The 20,991-nt window shown below is 33.7% G+C and overlaps 2 protein-coding genes across 11 annotated transcripts; one reads left to right on the forward strand and one right to left on the reverse strand.

The window, feature by feature from the left end:
* The first annotated feature begins 1,268 nt into the window (after window positions 1-1,268).
* Window positions 1,269-10,955, forward strand: HAP6 (ribophorin II (RPN2) family protein). Its single transcript, XM_088206572.1, has 20 exons — window positions 1,269-1,422; window positions 1,578-1,722; window positions 2,053-2,242; window positions 2,354-2,443; window positions 2,708-2,770; window positions 3,042-3,111; window positions 3,241-3,305; window positions 4,675-4,729; window positions 5,667-5,794; window positions 5,878-5,993; window positions 6,451-6,520; window positions 7,216-7,320; window positions 7,450-7,539; window positions 7,626-7,774; window positions 7,958-8,069; window positions 8,142-8,225; window positions 8,693-8,773; window positions 8,855-9,079; window positions 9,809-9,931; window positions 10,358-10,955. Exons 2-20 carry the CDS (start codon window positions 1,580-1,582, stop codon window positions 10,472-10,474), a joined length of 2,076 nt encoding a protein of 691 aa, XP_088062698.1. The 5' UTR covers window positions 1,269-1,422; window positions 1,578-1,579; the 3' UTR covers window positions 10,475-10,955.
* Window positions 10,956-11,795: 840 nt separating this feature from the next.
* Window positions 11,796-18,939, reverse strand: LOC110818952 (nuclear transcription factor Y subunit A-7-like). Of its 10 annotated transcripts, none has more exons than XM_022047999.2 (8): window positions 18,788-18,934; window positions 18,557-18,623; window positions 17,961-18,055; window positions 16,863-16,924; window positions 15,958-16,100; window positions 12,862-12,963; window positions 12,593-12,757; window positions 11,796-12,444 (listed from the first exon to the last, which is right to left on the reverse strand). In XM_022047999.2, exons 3-8 carry the CDS (start codon window positions 17,969-17,971, stop codon window positions 12,259-12,261), a joined length of 669 nt encoding a protein of 222 aa, XP_021903691.1. In that variant the 5' UTR covers window positions 17,972-18,055; window positions 18,557-18,623; window positions 18,788-18,934; the 3' UTR covers window positions 11,796-12,258. The 10 variants fall into 10 exon arrangements, with proteins under 10 accessions (XP_021903691.1, XP_021903690.1, XP_088062701.1 ...); XM_022047998.2 differs by having other exon boundaries at window positions 17,961-18,059; XM_088206575.1 differs by lacking the exon at window positions 17,961-18,055 and having other exon boundaries at window positions 12,593-12,745; window positions 18,541-18,623; window positions 18,788-18,938.
* Between the last annotated feature and the right edge of the window lie 2,052 nt (window positions 18,940-20,991).

The raw sequence follows: 20,991 nt of genomic DNA on the forward strand, positions 1-20,991 counted from the left end.
TTGAAAATTTTAAAATATTAAATTCTATATGTATTTTAATTTTGGTAAATTATCAAAATGTGGATAAGAAATTATTGATGAAATTTTCGAAACTAAAATTTTAATGTACGCATAGGATGGAACAAAATCATGACTCACGTACAACTAACAAAATCTTTTCAACTATCAACTGCATCAAATGGCATTTATTGTTGGATCTGAATTTGATTGCTTTTAGTAAATGATTTAAAAATATAACAATAATTATTGTTATAAATATATGTTAAGAATTTATTTAATTTTGAATTCATTGATTTTAAAAATATTTTTATATTAAATATATAAGCACTTTGATTATTATTATTTTAAAATGTCTTAGAATCCTAATACTTAAATAATAAATCAATAAACTTATTTTAAATTCATGATAAAAAATTTAAACATATTTTAAATATATAATGATAACCACAAAAAATTATAACAATATGAATAATAATAATAATAACTTATTACTTACTTTTTAATAATAATAATAACAATTTCGTACCAACCAACTACCCATTTGTATCATAAATTAAATATTAATACCGTTACATTCATTCTTTATACAAATTTTAAGCATATCGTAATTAGTGTTAGTATTATAGAAACAAAATATGTTTCTAATATCATTTACTATATATTAATAACTTTGAAAAATATATTTTTTGTAAAATTATATTAGGAGGTAAATTCATAAATATATAAACAAAGCGTTTAGTTTTAAAAAATATAAAAAGAAATTAATGGAAGACAAACGAAGTTTATAAAAATAAAACGCGGCATAGTAGAGAGACCATTAAGAGTTTCACAATCAAATTACTTGTTGGATCATTTTTTATTTTCATTTTCATTTTGCCTTTGCAACATATTTGAAAAAAATATAAAATTTATTTATAAATTATTTCTTATGAGAATATGTGAAATTGTAATAGAATGACAACAAATTAAATATATATATATATACTTTTTGTGAAATTAAAAAATAAAATTTTAAAATTTGGATTTAATTTTCATTATATTTTATATTTTTTACGTAACCTATTGTTCAAAGTATTTAATAACACATATTCGATTATTAATTACTACAATATAAATTGTGATTTGATTTATAAATCTATATAAGAAGGCCCTTGGGCCTTATACCCAGTACAAATTATTTTTTACTAAAAAATATACTGGATCCGGATCCGAGTTATTGCCTTCGACAAGTCCAATCCAATAGGTATAAAATGGGCTTGTACAGTATTTTGCAATTTCAAAAGAAAGTCAAGGGTAAAGTTGCCACAAAGAAAATCTTACCTTCCTATGTTAGAACACCCTTCCTCCCCTTCGTTTTACGCTAAAATCACAGTCTCATTGACTGCCAAGACCATCGCACTGAGCATTCTCTCTTCGTTCTCGGTATGGTTTCGTCTGGATCGTAGCCCTAATATCCATTTCTGGTTTTCTCAATTGTTTTAATTGTTAGAAATTCGTGTTTTATTTACGCATTTTTGCGGATTATAAGGATGGGAGATGTGGATTCGATCGCGTTTGGTTTGTGAATTTTATTGCAGGAATGGCCAGAAGTCTAGGAGGATTTCTGGTGCTAATCCTAGCGGTATCGCTATGCGAAGCTGCTTCGATTTTTGAACCGATCTCTGATTCTCATCGCTCTGCCGCTCTCGAGCTTTTTACTCCAATCGACGGATCATTTGGCAGGTCATTTTTTTGAAAACCGTAATGAGATTCTCCCTATTGCTGGTAGATACAATGTTTTTTCTAGTGTGAGAAATGGAATGGAAATTTCAGTTTTCTTCACCTTTGACAGTTGATCTGATTTTTCTCTTTGTTTATGTTCGATGAATCCTGTGTAATGATCCTCTTGATTTTTCTTCTGTGCTTTTGTGAACATCTCCTCTCTTATATGTTTTCTGTAATGTCAAATTACTTGGAAGTATTTGTTAGTTTTCGCTATCTTTTTTTTTTATTTTTTATTACATGATCTGAGCTTAAGGGAAAACCAGTATCTGATTTGACTAGTCTCACCAGCTTGGAGAAGACATATGAGGCACTTAGAACATTTGATATTCTTGGAATCAAGAAGTCTGACGTTAGCACCCAAACTTGTGGTTCTGTGTCTGAAACTCTTGCGTCACCATCTTCAACTCTCATGGATCTGTTTGAAGCGTTAAAGGTCAATGGCATTCTAAAATGCAAGATTAATGAGGAAATCTTTGAGGTACTATTCCCACCGAAGTATATATTTTAGTTTGAACTCTTTGCCTTTGTTGTTCAAACTTGTGGCATTATGTCATCTGGATACGTTAAAATCTGTTTTGCTATTTTAAAGGGTGTCATCTCACGACTTCAAGCTGCTGTAAATGATGCCAATTCATTGCTTGAATTTCACCATTCAGTAGGAAGCTTGGTGCTTATCAAGGTAATGCTAATAGAAAGATCATATTTCTAAGTTTAAAATGTGTTTGTCTTTTCCTTTTTTATCCCCAAAAAATGATATCCTCCTCTAAATATTTGCATATTCTTCTTGCATATAATACATACTTTTCCCGTAAAATTCGTTTGTTATATGCTGTTAGACTTTCATCTGACTGACCTTCATCTTGGAGGATTTATAGAATTAAATTCTCTGTTCTTTGATTTTTCTTACTCCTTTCCCCATTAATGATTTATTTTCCGAATGCAGGGTCAAAGTTCTAAAACTGATTTACAACTTGGTGATGCTGAAGGAATTTTCCGTTCCATCAAGGTTGGTTCCGAGATTAACTTCATTATTTCTGAATTAAATCTTCATATTAAACCTTCCTGATCATACTCGATAAGGTAAAACCCTCAGTCAGGTGCACATTTAATCAGCACTGATGTGTGATATTGAGTGCTGAAGTTGCTTATCTCCCATCTTTTAACTGTATGTTCTTTTTAATCTTTTGACATAAATTTGATGTGCCTATTATGGACTATACATACATGCGCAGATACACAAATTTCAATATTAACTTACGTAAAAAATCTTCTCCCAGGCTCTTAGCCAGAGTGATGGAAGGTGGCGCTACAGTTCTAACAATCCCCAGTCTAGTGCCCTTGCTGCCGGTAATGATTTATGAAACATGATGGAACCAATATTGTGTCTTTTTTTAGGTTGGAGATCATATTATTACCAACTTTTTATGTTTTTGGCATGTCATTTCTTGAATTCTAATACTCATTGTATTCTTGCAGGTATAGCATTTGAAACACTTGCTGGGGTCGTCTCATTAGCATCTTCAGAGATTGACCAATCTTTGGTAATTTGAAATTTTTGACCTGGTGTATTGGAAAGGGAGGCTTGGTGTTAATTGCTTGGGATTATATACTACCTTTATTATTATGGGACTAATTGCTTTACAAGAAAGTTTTATCATGATATGGCTTATGTTAAGAGATTATTCAAACTTGGCTTTATCTCAGGTGAAATAGCCGTTTAATATCTTTCTAACTGGGGATTTAATTTAGCTCTTCTTTTTCTGCTTCTCTTGATTTTTACTTTGGAATCTTATTTATGTATTTATTTATTCTTTCTTTATCTTGTTCTTGTGTGCCTTTTGCAATATAAGTTTTCTTCTTCAAGCGTTAATTTGATGAGTGACGGGTTTAGCTAGCCAAGCTCTTACATTAGATGTGTATCATTTTATCCAAAAGAATTAGTTCTAACAACCTAAGGAAATTCTTATGATCAATTAACAACGTGTTTAAAATTTTAGCCTCTTTCTCGTCTTTTTTTTTTTTTTCGTGAAAGAAATGTTACTTGAGGTTCCCATATTTGAATTTTCAGATATTGCTGTAGAGTGAATGCATAGTTTTGGATATCTAGTTTCCTTTTCAGTGTTTCGGGATATACTGAAATGTTGGACTTAGGATAAGCAGTTGTTTTTTTTTTTCGCTGTCATGCCTGTGTGCTGTAGAGAAAATGATTCCTCAATATGTTCATGGTAGTTCTATTCACCATTCAAATGGTCCAATCCCTTAAGACGAAATATATATATTTTTGGTTGTGGAAAAAGAGTGTTTCCCCATGGTATCAAGGGAGTATCAACCATGTTCGGAAGTATATCATACTCTACTCTAACAAAAAGTCTAAAAAGTCTGGCTATTCTCACCTAATTGTTAGAGCCTGGCTGTTTGTCTGTGGAATGAGGACCTGAAGCCAGTTCTACCTAATATAATGTAAAGGGATGACAATCCCTTATAAAACCTTTTGATTTTTTCTCTCCAAGATACCACAAATATAGTTAAAGGAGTCACTTTGGCAACTATATTCTTCTCCTTTGATCAACTATATGGCTTCAAGCACAGAGTTTTGTTACCACTGTCCTCACTCCTATCACAGCTACAGTTACTTTCCTAAGACTCTTTCGCTACCGGCTCTCAGTGAAAAGGTGCCTAGATGTCTCAGCATTTAGACTTAAAGGAAACAATGTCAAATGTCTAATAGCTAACCAACTGCATGAAAGTGCTTAGTCTCTTTTCAAATTGTTAATGGTGAGGATCCCTTCAAGCCGAAGATCATCACTTTCTTCCCATTTTAAAAATGTCTCTAATGTGTGTGTCGGATTTTAATGTGTGTCGGATTTTACATCATGCCGAATAATTCTTTTACTGTCGTGCCATTTACAGGTTGGTACATTAAAGAATGACATGCTGAAGCTTTTTGACAGTATTGAGAAATATGGTATGCATGGTTTTTCTTCCAAGAGTTCTTGTAAAATTTTAATTTTTTGATTATTGATGATAATCTGATATGATCTTTTTGAGATTCTGTCTAAATAATATATTTTTGCTTATATTATGCTTTTGTTGATAATATTGTTCTGCACTTAATAATAATCGTCTTGGCATTTTGTTACTATATCATATATTTTTCATTTTGACCTACAAATTCTTTTTATATTTGCTCTAATGGGCTATTTGTACTGTTATATTTCGTTCTGGATAACATGCCAAAAAGATGACTTCAGAAATTTAAGAGTGTCATGGTAGGAACAGTTGCCTGCAAGCAAGACTTAGATTAAAGTTGATGCATCCTTTATTGGAAGCAATGATATGAAATGAACGAAAGCTCTCGTAAGATTGTTTCAGTTTGGGGGAACATTTGGTCCAATTTCATAGGTGCTATAATGCAAAGGCAAGGTGAAAACAGGTTGTGATTAAGGCAAATTCAGAAGGCAGAGTGGCTGCTGAATATGAAATACTAAGTCTTGGGTGTACAGCGGTTAAAAACCATATGTTGTTATGGCTAATTCTTTGTCAAGAAGTTCACCGGATAAGAATTTTATATAGTACCAATATGGTATCTGCTTGGGGGAAAGAAACTCTTGCCTTTTTCTGATAGCCAGAGATTAATTTTTGTGAATGATTACACATATTTTGCATGCAATACCGTGCATCTGCACTGGGTTAGGAACTTGGGGGGTGTTGAGGACATGCGCGTGCACAGGCATGTTCTTTGGACAATTCGAGCAGCTTCATCTCAGCTGGATGTGCAAATTTGCTTAAAATAAATAAATAGATGAGTTTAAGTTTTTTGTACATTGTATTATCTGTTTGCTTAAATTTTCTTATAAAATACATATTGTATCCTCTGCTATAAACCATGTTTCTTGTCACAGATGACGGTGCCTCTTATTTTGATGATAAGCTTGTTGATTCACGTGAACATCAAGGTCCACTTTCAACTACTGCTTCAGTAGTAAGAGGGTTGACAGCCTTTACATCTGTAACAACTGGAGGATTGAATGTGAGTGGGAGCTAGGATTGTTGCCGATGCCTACTCTTTCTGTTCTCAGAAATATATTTTATGCTTATGCTTGTTGTTTACAGCTTCCTGGAGACAAAGTGTTAGGTTTGGCAAAATTCTTCCTCAGTATTGGGATTCCTGGTGATGCCAAAGACTTCTTCAACCAAGTTGATTCATTAGCTTGCTTGGAAGACAATAGGCAAGGCTTTTCTGATGGCATTTACTATATCTTTGTTTTCTTTTATGTAATTTATTAGTTTCTATCTTAAAATTGATTTTTAAGGAACCCTAAATTGAATGGACACAAAAAAAATTGAGCCATTTTTTCAAGGAAAAGAGAAAATGCTATTTCTTACTAATCTTATTTTTTCAACATAACAAAATTCTAGGAATCAAAAATATCAATTGTTTTGCTGTGTTTGACTATTTAAAATGCTCTTATACATGCTTTGCTTGATGCTCTCTATATTCGGGATTTAGAAGATGTTGTCATTACTTCACCACTTTATACTGTTGAGAGTACGAAATGTTGGCGACTTTTGTTTGTCGTCGTTGTAGGATAATTCAAATTTATGACCCAATAAATCCTTAAGTTTGTTGCTATTTAAAATGAAGTAATCCTTTTTCCATTCTGCTAAACATCTTTATCGTTACAGGTTGTCCATCCCACTTATTTTGTCACTTCCATCTACAGTGATTTCATTGACTAAGAAAGAGCCACTCAAGGTATGTATTGCTCTCTTGTTTTTGTTTAAACCGATGGTTGTTTAATGAGGTTAATTCAACAATTGGAATCCTGCTTTTCTTACTCTGATTAGGGAAGAGCGGAGAAAGCTGAAATCTGTAATTCTCTTCCTTGGATTCAAATATTATGATCTATCATTATCCAATTTGACAATACCGAGGGCTGAGAATGTCACTTCCCTAGGCAAAACAGTTCAATCAAGTGCATTTTTTTTAATCATTTTGTGGTACCATATTCCGATTATAAAATCCAATTCGTGATCCCGTAAATATTGGTGCATGTCAATGTAGCTCTGAGATGTAGATAATTCTTTTGGTCCTCTGTAATATTTATGGGGAAACTTTTTGCCATTATGCTTCACCCACCTGGTTACGACTTTAACCAGAGCGTATGCACCTGTTAATTTTGGTGTGAAGATACTCCTGTAAGTCAAAATAGTTGTCTGGTAGCCCAAAAATAGCAACATTGTATGACTGTCTAACATTCTGAACATTATGTTTTCAAATTCCTACTTCACAGTGAAACGGTTTAACAAATACCGAGGCACAAATCTGCAAACTACTTTCCATTGGATGCCTTTATAAGGCAATATTTTCCATGATTTGCTTGACAATTCTATATTGGAATTTAAATTAGTCTTGATCATGACATCTCATGCTCAATCGATTTTAATCAGGTCAAAGTAAATACTGTTCTTGGTTCTACTGCACCAGCCCTAACGGTGAAGCTTGTGCAAGCATTCAAATCTGGTGCAAAGGATGCTTCCATAATTGAGAGTCAGGTAAAGGCGTGCTGCTACTTGGTGAATTGTACTTTCCACTGACTATAGTATATTTCCAGGATTTAGCACTTGGTATGCATTTACTTTCAACTAGTTTATATTGGTATTTACCTAACCTTTGTGATGCAGGAACTTAAGGTTAACCCTGGAAGTGCAGTACATGTCTTGGATGCTTTGCCTAAGAATGTTGATGTTGGAAATTATATTTTCGTATTTGAGGTATCATGATTATTCTCTTTAAAATCTTTAAAGCTTGTATTCACATGATGTTTTGTCTGTAATCTGATGAATTTGGATATCAATAGATTGTGCTTCATGATCCTGAGCATGAGACAGTATATGCTACTGGGGGCAAAACTGAAGTACCAGTATTTGTTACGGGATTTATCATAATTGAGAATGCAGAGATTGCAGTACTTGACAGTGATCTTGGAAGTATAGAAACACAAAAGAAGTATGTTGCTTACTTTTTTAAATATGTTCTCCTTTGCCTGTGTTGTGTGGTTAGATACATGTTATGTAAGAGATCTTCATATGTTTGGTTGTATTCAGGAAGCTTTTCTTTTGCTGCCTCTTTATTTATTTTCTGAACTTTGATCTCATTATTCACGAATGGCTACGTCCTGCATTTATGTAGATTAGATTTAGCTGCAGATGATGTTGTATCATTATCCGCTAACCACCTTCAGAAGCTCCGCCTATCCTTTCAGTTGACAACTCCTCTCAAGCGTGCTTTTAAGCCACATCAGGTTTATAAATCTCTGTTGACATTTTGGATGATATATTCTCTACAACTTATTGACAAATTTTCTTCCCTGCAGGCATTTCTGAGTTTGAAACATGAGTCCAAGGTCGAGCATGTATTTGTGGTTGGGAATTCTGGAAAGAAGTTTGAAATTGTTCTAGTTAAGTTTCTCGACTGGTTTGGTTTTGTTTGTTCTTTAACATTGTTCTGGTTAACCAGATTACTTAGGGAGGAAGTCTTGTGCTTAAAATTTTTTATGGCTTTGCATGAATTGGGAGATAGAAACATTTGGAATTGTTTGAACGATCTAATGGTTTATTAAAAGTTTTCCCAAGAGTTGTGAGATGTTCCGTACCCTTTCTTTGAATTATTCTTATAGGCACATGCAAAAACTGTTTCTTTTTCATAAGTAGCTGCAAATTCTGTTCAGCATCTTTGAAACTTGTAGTGTTTCTGAGTTAAGATTGAATTGCTTATTTAAATTGCATCAGAATTTCCCTGGTTGCTGTTCACTTTCTCACAAAATTCAGCATGCTCTTGCAATGAAAACAAAACATTGGAAACAGTTTGCTATGGCTGGAAAAAATCTAGTTTCATTATGTTAACTGCATTTAAATGTTTTCTCAGGATTTCCTTGGACTGGTCGAGAAATTCTTCTATCTTTCAGGTAGATATGACATTCAGCTAACTGTCGGTGATGCTGTCATGGTAAGCTTTATTTTTACCCTAATAAAATTTTCTTGAGTTTTAGTTCAACATTTTGAGGAAACATTTCTTTGTTTTGCTCAGGAGAACTCTTTACTACGGGCTATCGGCCATGTTGAGTTAGACCTACCAGAACCTCCTGAGAAGGCGCTCCATCCTCCACCACAGCCTGTCGATCCTTATTTGAGATATGGGCCTAAAGCAGAGATAACTCACATTTTTAAGGCTCCTGAAAAGCGTCCACCTAAGGAGTTGTCTCTTACTTTCTTGGGACTTACCTTCTTGCCATTTATTGGATTCTTGATTGGGGTAAGAAGTCTCTTTCTCTCTGCACCTGTCCCTTCCTCCCCTTTTGGCCACTTTTTGCCTTATGGTTGACTATGCAGGTGGTATTTTTTCTTTTTTAATTTTTGGTAGCTCAGATAGTGTGTTGACAGTGCTAGGAGCCTTAGAAATAGAATGGTAGACCTTTTGAGCTGCATGTGGAAGTTGATCTCATTCGGGAAGTTGTTTAAATAGTGATTTTTGAGATAAAATTATCAAGGTCTTTCTGCATCTGCACTTGTCTGCATGCTCTCATGGGTTTTCATGTGAATGGACAGCCAGTTCATTTATATGTGCGTGCTTGAGTGCTGTTTGTGGCCTGTTGCACCTGCCTGTGTAACGACTGTTGGCATAGGTGTTTGTTCAGTGAATGGACTCTTGAGATCAGTAGTTCTAGCCAATACTTTTGTTTACTTGGGGGAAGTGAATCTTTATTAGTTATTGAAATCCCTATAGTATATACTTACACTATGTCTGGAGCAAACTGGTCCAACAAAAATATGGAAATTATTGCCAATTTATAATTTTATGATTAGAACAAAAAATTGGATTTCCAAATGAACTCTTTCTGTGAAATCCATCTATGGAAAATATTAGCATTCTCTATGGCCCTCATTACAATGTGGACGGATCACTGTGGTCCAATCATGTTTGGACATTTTCATATTCTTGGGCAGTGAATTAATATTTATTTGCTTTAATTTTTTCTGACAGCTATTGCGGCTAGGGGTGAACCTGAAGAATTTTCCTTCTTTGGCTCTCCCTGCGACATTTGCAGTCCTCTTCCATTTGGGCATTGGAGCAGTTCTGGTGCTATATGTGTTTTTCTGGTTGAAGGTTAGCCTTTCACTTTGTAGTTTTTGTTTGCTCAAAGTTTCTATCTGTGTGCCAGATGGAAACTTTGAGCAAATAGTCTTGGATTGCCTTCCAGTTTTTATATTCCCTTAGGAAAGAAAAACATAATCCCTTAATAATCTTAAAAGGAAAGATTATTTTGAAATTAAAAAAAAAAGAAAAATCTTAAAAAGAAGAAAATTTTAGTTTCATGAAGACTATTGAAAATGTACAGTCATTTTTATTTGTAGGCAGACCAAGAATTATATTTGGACGCATAGTGCATGCATGTACACTAGGTTTTGGAAGTTAATTTTCCCAACTTCATTTAAGAATAGGGCTGAAAATCAAGACATAAAATCTTCTTATTTTGTTTTCTTGTGTTTGAGTTTCTAATTCTTGTTTTATCATCTGTTGTCTTTTGCACAGTTGGATCTATTTACAACATTGAAGGCACTTGGGTTCTTGGGAGTGTTCCTTATGTTTGTGGGACACAGGATCCTTTCATACCTGTCGTCAACATCAGCCAAGTTGAAATCTGCCTGAGATCACTGAGAATTTTACTTATCTACGAGTTACTCGAGGTTGAGGAAAAAATGAAAACATTTCTTTTATGGTACAATTTTGTAGGACACTTGATAAATTGTGGTAACGGTCCTTCAAAGAATTTCTAGTGCAGTCTTTAAAGAAAAAGCTAATTTACTAGAAACCAGTTAGGAGTTTGGGTGATCTTTGGTTAGGCCATTGTGTGCGTGGTTTTCAAGGGTGGTAGATGCTGCAGTTGCAAGGTTGGTTGAACAGATTGTGGTTCGCAAACTTGAAACAAAATATGACTTAAAAAGGAACTCTTCTCACTTTTCAGAAAACTAGGAATGCTTAAAAGGAAGCAGTTTGTAGCCCGTTTGCTAGGAAGAATAGCCGAGAAAAAAGGCTTAGCAATGATGCCGTGTCAATCCAAATTTGATGTATTACTCAATTTTCAATTTTACTTTTTATATCGTAGATGAATAATTCAAGATATTAGTTATTTTGTTGTCTGAGTTATCATTAGGTCATCTTGAGTTGACTTCGGATTTTTTGATGATATGTATTTCACAAGGTAGGAATTTGAGTTCTTATTTGAAATGTCGTAAGGGGAACGTATTATCACAAATACCCACTGAGCTAAATAAACTCTTTATAGAAATAAAATTTTTATTGGTAATTAAATTTTTTTAATTCGTAATTAATAACAATAATAACCTGTCTCTACGGAGAAAATTAAATTGCATATTTTCTTATATAGTATATCTTCAAATTAAAACTTAAAAGATAGAAATAAAATTTTGACAACAAAAAATATCAAAATAAGCTGTATAACCAAATCTCTGTATCTCTAACGCAATGCAATGTTTCACAGTACCAATTCATTTTGCATATTAATCAGATTTCTTTTATTCCCAGTGCAGCGAATCTTTTCAGCCAACAGAAATTAGAAATAGTTGACAGAAACTCTTTCCGAAGTACAATTAATTAAAGCTTTTAAATATATAAATTATACCAAATTAGACCGGGCCAAATGAACTCACCACATTTTGTTTTGTCACTCGATAAAGAATAATTAAAGTTAATAAAAACAAGAATAAAAATTTAAGAAAAAATTGTTTTTTTCCCCCTTAAAAAAAACAAAGCCTAGTCCAGTCTGATCCAGGTCACGGGCTGTGTCCGGTCAGTCCGGGGGCCGTAGAACCAGGTTCTTATCTCTGTTGTTTACCTTCGATTCTTATTATTTCCATCCTAGTAAATTAATCAGATGAAAATCACGTTTAAGGAAAATGAGAAAGCACCTGTAAGCAAATATACCAGACACGGAAAGCCTACAACTCCATTAACCAAATATGCCATCTTATTATCCATCACCAATAATAACAAATGAAAGAGCTAATACACATCTTACCTTAAGCTAACATAATCAAACCCAACAAAGCCACAATACTCTGTTAGACCAAAAACCCTCAAATCACCTACAGTATAATGCCCAAACTAGTGCACCACACACAACAAACTTAACCATCATCCCCTTCGGGATAAAAAAGCACAAAGTCTTGGAAAAAGAAAATTCCCTTTTCCTGGAGAACTATAACCAAACCTCATGATACTAACGCCTCTTGCCTGCAGCCTCCCTACGGACCTACTACATTGAAAGCCTCTATACATACTAACCACAACGTAAGTAATACAGCAGTAATGAGCAACACTGAGAAAACAGAGGCTAGCATAGGACCTCAGTTCCAGTGCAATCATTTGCAGATGATTGTTTGCATGTCCATTGTGTCACTAATTATGAAATCTCAAGATGTACCATTTGTTGAAGTAATATCATTTTTATCAGAGTTGAGGTTGATACTGGGCTGAGATTTGTCACCTGATGCTGCCTCATTTTGTTGGTTTTCATTCTTTTTGGAATTGAGGAACCGGCCTCCACATCCTCTAGCTCTTCTTAGTGCATGCAAATGCCGAGATTCATGCAAGTATGGCTGCAAGAGCACAAGTAACACTGAACCTAAGAGAAGCTGGGATAGTAAAGAGACTTAAATGACCAATGACAATCCACATTTATTTTGACCATCCTGCAAGGTTATTTGACTTCTTAAAAAAGTAATTCTGTTGCTGTTCGTGAACTACCTTCCTTGACTTGATCGCTTTATTTTCTGTTTCAGCTTTTGCACGAGATTGTCGACGTCGCAAGATGCCATGATATTGCTTTGCATTGACAAACACAGGTTCTTCAACTGCATCTGACGGTAAAGGAACTCCAGCTTGCTGAATTCCCATCAACTGAAGGTGGACCTAGAAACAGTGTAATTGTTTTATGCATGTAATTGCTTGTCAAAGTAACAATTACCATTTCACCAATAAGTCTTTAAAGAATCAAACATAGATGAACAACATACCATTGGTTGCCCAGCATAGGGCTGAGAAGGATATGGCTGTGCATCATAGGGTGCAAAGATACTTCTGTAATAAGGATCTGGATAAGGATAAGCTCCGGGTGCCTTCATTGCAAAAGCCAAAGAAGAAAATGAATTATTTTCAATCTTTTGCACCAAGGAAATAGGTTATGCATCAACTTCCTAGTTTTACTTTCTTAACTTTCATTTGCACCATCTGGTTCAGTTCTAGAACATCATCCAGAACTAATTGTCAGTAGGAAGGTGAATCTTAGAGCAAACAATTAAGAAGCCCATGACAAATGCATCTTCAAAAGCTTAGTGGAAAGGAAGAAAAATATTGTAATTTACAACTTACAGCAGCAGTGTTCAGCTGCACAGGTAATTACTTGCGACTCCATCCAGTAGCTTTCAATCCCACTAGAGAACTGGGGCATTAGAATGAAGAATGAGGAACTTATAATCCTCATTCTCATATTCATTATATGGAAATCGAGGGAATAGAAAACGATGAAAGACAATTTCCATAATTGCCCTTCTTGGCTCACCACAAAACCAACAGAAAATGCTAAGTTTATATGCTTAATGATGATTAAAAATCACCTATAGGACAGAATGAAAGACTGAATTTAAGGACAAGAAATTGTAGAAAAGCAACAGGACACATTGGTGGAAAGATCATTGGAGAGATCAATCTCATCTGTTATTCAGATTTATTCAGCCTTTTATCAGAAGTAGCATGGGAGCTGAAGAGTTGCTACTTGCTAGTGCTAAGATAAGGATGAAAATTTACCATAGAGAGGGAGAAACAAGATTGAGAAAGCTAACATAAGGAACACAAAAAATCATGATGATCCCAGCAAACTGGCAGCAAAGCATAAAAAGCAGACAGAGGAAACCATAATGATATTATTATGTGGAACTAACAGGTATAAGAATGAAGGAAAGAGAGTGATCAAAAAGTTGAATCAACTATAAGGGTCTCTGATAAGAAAAACTACGAGGAGATCACATAAAATTTTCACAAACTCAGCTTCCTCTACCAACAAAACATTATGTCCACCTACAACTGTCTCCTAGACAATTACTGACACAGAAATTTGCCTTTATTATTCATCAATTCCTCATCTATACAGTAATTGAAGCTTTACTAAGACTCAGCATATTGTTTGATATTTAATCAAAGCTTCAAAGCAAAGAGGAAAATATCTAATTGAGAAAATAAACACTCATATAGACATAATTTGCAAAAGACAAACACTCATAATCAGATAAGTTACAATTACAATGATTGTTCTTCCAAGAAAAAACATATACAATATTGTCATTAATATATATTTAACCTAAAAAATAACCAAAAGAACTTCCCTTTGTCTAAACACATGGCACTAGTGCACATAAAATTGCCAAAACTAAGATCTGGTCTCTGTACTACTTATTTTTGTTCAAATTAGTCTCAGTCTCATTTTTCAATCAACTTATTTCTAATATTTTTGAATTTTTTTTTTTAACTCTTCTCTTAACAGAAATTAATACCATCAACTTAGGTGCCACATGTTATTGCAATGTAGCACATTCTTTTTAGTTCAAACATTAGTTGAATGCCACATTAGACGCCACGTGGCAGTTGACGTGATATTTCTTTTAACTTGGACCGGTTAAACGGAAAAAAAAAATCCTTAGCTGCCTTCTTCTTCCTCCTCATCCTACGCTCCCCCTTCCCCCCCACACTCTCTTGCTGAACTCGTTGATAGCAATCTGGCGCTGCCGATACAGCAAGTGCATTATAAGCGGCAACAAGCATGCAACAACAGCATAAAGATACTTGCATCGTTTCCCATTTTCATTCTTTCCCAAGAAGAGAAAATGAATAGTATTCTCGTTTAGTACTTTCTCACTCCCACAAGCATCTCTTCACATGTCTCTCTGACCAATGTATATTCATTCAATATCCCAAACCTTGAAGAAATCTCTCTCTCTCTCTCTCTCTCTCTCTCTCTCTCTGACCAAAGTTAGAGATCGAAGCAACGGATCCTGGTATATTAGAAATTAGCACTTCTACTGCAATATTTTTTGTATTCAATTCAAGAATTAAAGGAGAATGTCTTCGACAAGATACCAGATAAGGAATGAGTACAGCTTCGCGGATCCATAGTTGTATAGAGCTGCGGGTAAAGATGATCCAGAAGCTATGCTTGAGAGTGTTGCCATTTTTTGTCTCGTCAGTGTCTTCCGCCAGCTCAGGAACCTTGTCGAGTGAGTCTCTTTCTTCATTGAGCTTTCATATTGCTACTGATGGTGGAGCCAGATTGCTATCAACTGCATCAGCGCAAGATTGGGGGGAGCGTGGGAGGAGGAGGAGGAAGAAGAAGAAGAAGAAGAAGAAGAAGAAGAAGAAGAAGGTGGCTTAATTAGAGATTTTTGTTTTTTTTTTTTAAATTTGTATCGGTATCCTGTTCTGCTACGTCAACTGCCATATGATATCTGCCATGACATCCAACCAACACTTGGATCAATAAGAAGGTGTCACATGTCAATAAGTTTGACACATGATGCTCTAAGTTAATGGTATTAACCTCTGTTAAAGGGAGGGACTAAACCAAAAACTTTCAAAGTTACAGGGACTAATTTGACCAAAAAATGAGGCAGAGATTAATTTGAACAAAAGTAAATAATACATGAACCAAATCATTATTTTAACTCATAAAATCAAGTGCCCCTATTCGTACCAGAGCATGAAATAACACTCACATTTCTTCATATTGAAATTATAAAGTTAAAACCAAAAGCAAATTGTACTTCGATTTAGTAAATTAAGTTAGTGGAAACAATAATTTGCAGATCATTAATAAAAAAATATAAGAATGAAGAAACAAACATAAAAAATGCATTTAGAAATTAATTTGATCAGGAAATTCTATGATATAGTCATTGGAAGAGAACTATTTAACATTGTCGAACAGAGATATAGACATAACCAAAAGATTCTAACACTCACAATATAATTATAAGAAAAATGCAAGTCAAGTATTACGAACAAAAACTGGAAGGAAGTTTGAAAGACACAGGATGCTAAAGAAATCATCTTAAAGATATTACCACAGCATGTCCAGCTAGTTGAGGAGGCATTGGGTATTGGACATTTGGGGTTGTGATTCCAGGGTGAGCTAATCCAGGTGCAGGAGGTGAGGACTGGATATGTGATTCTGACTGCTTTCGCTGCTCATCACTCTCACTGTTATCTGACCAACAGTTTCTCAGACCATGAGCAAAAAGTAATCCAACCATCAAGATTCAGAAGGTGCGAGTTAAAATCACAAATCATCACTCAAATAGATGAAATATATTCCACATGAACCTCTACTCCTTAAAGACAGTACAGCAACCATAGAGATTTCTTTTCTTTTTTTTCTAGTTGAAAGAAGGAAGTCCATGAGCAAAAAAATGAAAACTTGAACAAGATGGTCAACCCTTTCCATAAAGTACAATTAAGAGAGAAAGTTGGATTTGAAAATATTCTTCAATTTATTTACTTTAGAAACTAAATTTTCACCAAAAAATTTGAGAGAAAAAAAAAAGAAATTTATTAATAGCACAAAGGTTCTGCCACCTAGAGAAGATAACTGCAGGATTTTACACATTCCTCAAAAGATAAAACTATCGAGAAGGCCCAAAAGAAATACCAATGTTTCATACAGTTTAGACTAGAGGAAGTATGGGTCATCTAGAAGTAATTTCACCTCATTAGAAAAAAATTTCTAGAAAAATAAAGTCTCATGATTCATGGACAAGATGGTTATACCTACAAACAGGATACCTTTTCCAGGTAAAACAATATGATTTGCAGCAAGGAAGCAGAAATATAAGACACATTGGATATATCAGTGCTTCATTTCAATGTGACAATAAAGCACCACTCAGATTTAATATCTGAACTTTGGAGCTAAAGAACTAAAGAAGAAATATATGTGCGTAAATTTAGTCAAGATTTAAACGAGAAGTACCAGAAAAGTCTTGAACAGAGGATGTCATGAGGCTGTTGTGTGCAGAATCTGCAAACTTAAACCTGGCAGAACAATTGACAGAATCTAGGTCACAGCCATGTTTTATATTTCATCTGAATAACATGCTAACTAAATTACAAATTTTTGTTCTTGTTTGGCCAAACTAGAGTGATCTTCCTATAGTTCAAAAAGAGTAAATGCTAAACTCCACAAATCATAACAAATATCCATATAATATGCAATTTAGAAAAGCCCCTGAATAATGTCTCTATGCATGGTTCGGAAGCACTTTCTGATTGAAAAAAATCGTCAATATTTTGGGCTACAATACATAGGCTAGAAAATAACAACACCGATATACAACTTGAATAGAAATCACTGAATAACAATACATAATCATGCTAAACTCCTCCAAATACAACCACCATCAACAGGAGACAAACTTAACCACCATGACAGACTGCACCCTAGCATGCCATCACAGCTCTATTGATCTCAAAGTTCCTATATGGCTAACCACAACGGCCTAATTGAACCACCTCCATCACAAAACTGCAGTCACAGCACAGTGACCCTGTTGCAAGCATCAGAAGTTGTCCCCATGTAATGCGAAGTAGCAGTTACAATCTTATGAAGGCAAGAAATCCGATAGCCAACTTTAAGAAAATGTGCCCTTCAGAACTGACAAAAATGTCATCTTCTACTGCCCTCAAGTATAAGTAACAATCTTGGGAGTCACTATATGGATTACCTAATAACTAGACAAAACCATGAGGAAATCCTGTTAACTTAGACGGATAATATCAACATCATAAACCCACACTGTATATAGGTATTTGAAATATTTTAAAGCCAAATCAGCACCAAGAAAGGGATCATTGTACCTAATATGAAAGCCATTGCATAAAATTGATCCTTGAGATATGGTAATTAGAAAATGTGGAACTTCTTTTAAAATTTCAAAAGGAAAGTCATTAGATGCTTGAGCGGTAACTTAAAGCTAAATCAGTTCTGAGTTTTGCTTACTTAGTTTATCTAAAATGTGAAACGTAAATTAAAGACGAGTCCTCAGCATATCTAGCTGCAGAGTATCCTTACAGAAATTTCATTCCACGTTCCCCGGCAAAAAAAGGTCATTTGCTCCTGCCTACCATCTGGGTTACCACTCAACTAGCAATCAACTCAACTTCAGTCTATCTAACAGAAAGCACCAAGAGAGGTAATCACATCTCAAAAAAGAGGTTAAATTAAAATCAGACAGTTTCTCAGCAACAAAAATCCCAAAACAGAACCAGCAAAACCAAAAGAAATCGGCCCACATCCATTTTTAGATAAATAGTAAAACAGCTTCGTTAATCAAGTGAGTAAAACCAACCGAGAAAATTACTACAAAATATTTTTCAATTAATCAAGTGAGTAAAACCCCAAAAATCAAACGAACTAACAAACGTAAATCTTCAAAATGAACTCAACCAAACAGAGGACCAAATATGCAACCATTAAAAAACGCAAGAATACTTCAAAAATTCAGCTCTAATTTCCATAAATTTGGAAAGGATTTCACACAACTCGAACAAGCAAATCACCACGGCGGGGAAATTGCTTCCGACAAATATAGTAAAGACCACCAACCATCCGTTTGGTAACGAAGAAACAGCAAAACGACGAAAATCAGAACCTTATCATTTCCATACCCAACTCGATTACAGTCAACCAGGCCACAAAATCCCCAATCTCCCAATTTTCTTCAAAGACATTTTCCTAGCAATCAAACGGAAAGTCAATTACGTAAAGGAGCGGCAATCAGAAACACCTCTAACTTTAGGAATCACCACATTGTATAATGCCTGGAACCGAATTTACCCAAGAGAGTAAAGAATAAAAATGAAAAGCTAGGGTTTGGGGCTCGGAAAGCAAAGTTTTACCTATAATCGAGAGGAAACTGTACGTTTCTTGAGACAGAGCTGTTGTGTATGTGGTTCTCTGTTAGTGGTGTTGTAATTCTGTTTTGCTGTTGCAGGTGAAATAATAATAATAAAATCAGTGCTGGTGGTGTGTTGTAACTTGGGGAAATGGAGAGAGAGACAGATGAGGAAACGTACTTCCGAATTTAGGAAATTTTGAATGAGTAATGTTACTGTGTGGTTAAGTCCACGGAATTACATTTGAAGAGTAGTATAGTGACCGTTGGATTATTATTTTATGCTTTTTTTAGTTATGAGAATCTAACGGTCAAAAGTTTAATGATGACTTACTATTCTCAGCTCATTACCACAGTACACTCACCTAACTCTTACATGTCCACACCACACACCTTTCTTTCACTCCTCTTGGCATTTTCCACATTTTTTTTTTTTCTACACATTCACATATTTCCTTTTAAAATTTATATGAAATTTAGGAAGAAGAGATTTTTTAAAAGTTCAAATAATAAATGTGCGTGTATTGTTTGTCAAAAGAGTATTTTTAATGATAAAAAAAAAAAAAAATTTATCAACAACAAAAATTAATTATTATTTGTAAAATTTTTTGAATTATCAAACTTTATTTTCAAAAAAAGTTCTGATTTTTTAATCTGTTTACCTACAATTCTTAAAAAAATAATAATAATAAAAGCGTATTTATTTTGAAATTAACTAAAGTTACCAAATTATGGTTGAATTTTAAAATAATATGGGTGTTATTCAAACACAAATAAAAAAATAATTTTTTTCTAAACTTTAATAATATAAAAAGTTTTTAAATTAATATTTAATTTTTATTTCTTTACAACATAAATAAAATATGTGACATAAACTATATCAGATTAAAAAATATATAAAATTACCATAATTGTTAGAACATCCCCACAAGTCACGAGATAAATTTCTAGCCTCTATTAAATATTTTTAAAACTACTTTTTCCGGACGAAAAGAATAATAAGCTTCTTGACATCTCCGTTGGAAAATTCAATACTTTTATCTTTCGGGAAAAAAAAAAAAAAAAAGAAATGGTATCAACAAATATTTTAAAATTTTTTAGGCCTATTCATTTTTGATACATTGAATTTGGGTATATACACATTTTTTTATATCATTAGTTTTTTTAATTAATTATTAGAAATCAACATTAACGAAGTTTAATTCAATTTATGTTTTGATATATATATATATAATTTATGTAAGTTCACTAAAATTATTATTGTTAAATAAAAAAAATGATTTTACTAAGTTACCCGTATAAAGCGTACAAACTTCATTATAAAAAATTAATTAAGAGGATCGAGTGCGTGCTTAATTTAGTCATCTTAACCATGTTTCATCATAAGTAGAAATCAATCAGAGCCGTTGATAGAGAAGAGACCTGCAAGAGAAGTACGGGCAGAAATTTCTGCCCGTAGAAACACACAGCTAATAAAGACCACGTATTCAGTGGCCCCCACATTACGAGTGTGGACCGTGGATAGAAAAGAGAGGGGATTGCTGACCGTTGCGAAAGAGAGGAAAGAAAGTGTAAGGAGTCACGGACGGTGCCCACGTGGTGTGGATTTTTTCTCATCCCGGCCTTCTGTTACGTGGCAATCTAAGAATAGACCAGAGCGACTCGCTTTAACTTTGGGTTACAAAAGTAGATAGCTTTGTTGGCTTCCTCCAACAAAGAACAAAAAAAAAAAAAAAAAAAAAAAGTGGCATTATTATTTATTACTTGGTGCTGCCATTTCTGAATTTCATAAATTTTATAAAATATAACAAAATTTTACATAATAAATTAAAATTTATATTTTTTATTTATAAAATTATAAGTTCATTTTATATTCTAAATAAATCTCTAACTATTCATAAACTGCAAATAGCAAACAAGTTTGTGTTTGTCTTTTGAAAGAATCTAAAGTTTGCGGCCAAGCTTTTTCTGCCATTTTATTCCCATGAGTTGGGAATATATGCAGAAAAGAAACATACCAAAAAAATTATTTATAATTAATAAAATAATATTTGATAACATATAAAATTAAAATATATATATATATATATATATCATGATAGTGGAAATTCAAAATTTAGTAATGCATAAAAAAAAATTATCATATTGGAAATTCAACGAAAAAAAATCATAATCATAATTATAATCATACTTTAAAATCTTCAATAT

The sequence above is a fragment of the Carica papaya genome, chromosome 6, assembly GCF_054855325.1.
Source record: "Carica papaya isolate Zhongbai chromosome 6, ASM5485532v1, whole genome shotgun sequence".
Classification (NCBI taxonomy): domain Eukaryota; kingdom Viridiplantae; phylum Streptophyta; class Magnoliopsida; order Brassicales; family Caricaceae; genus Carica; species Carica papaya.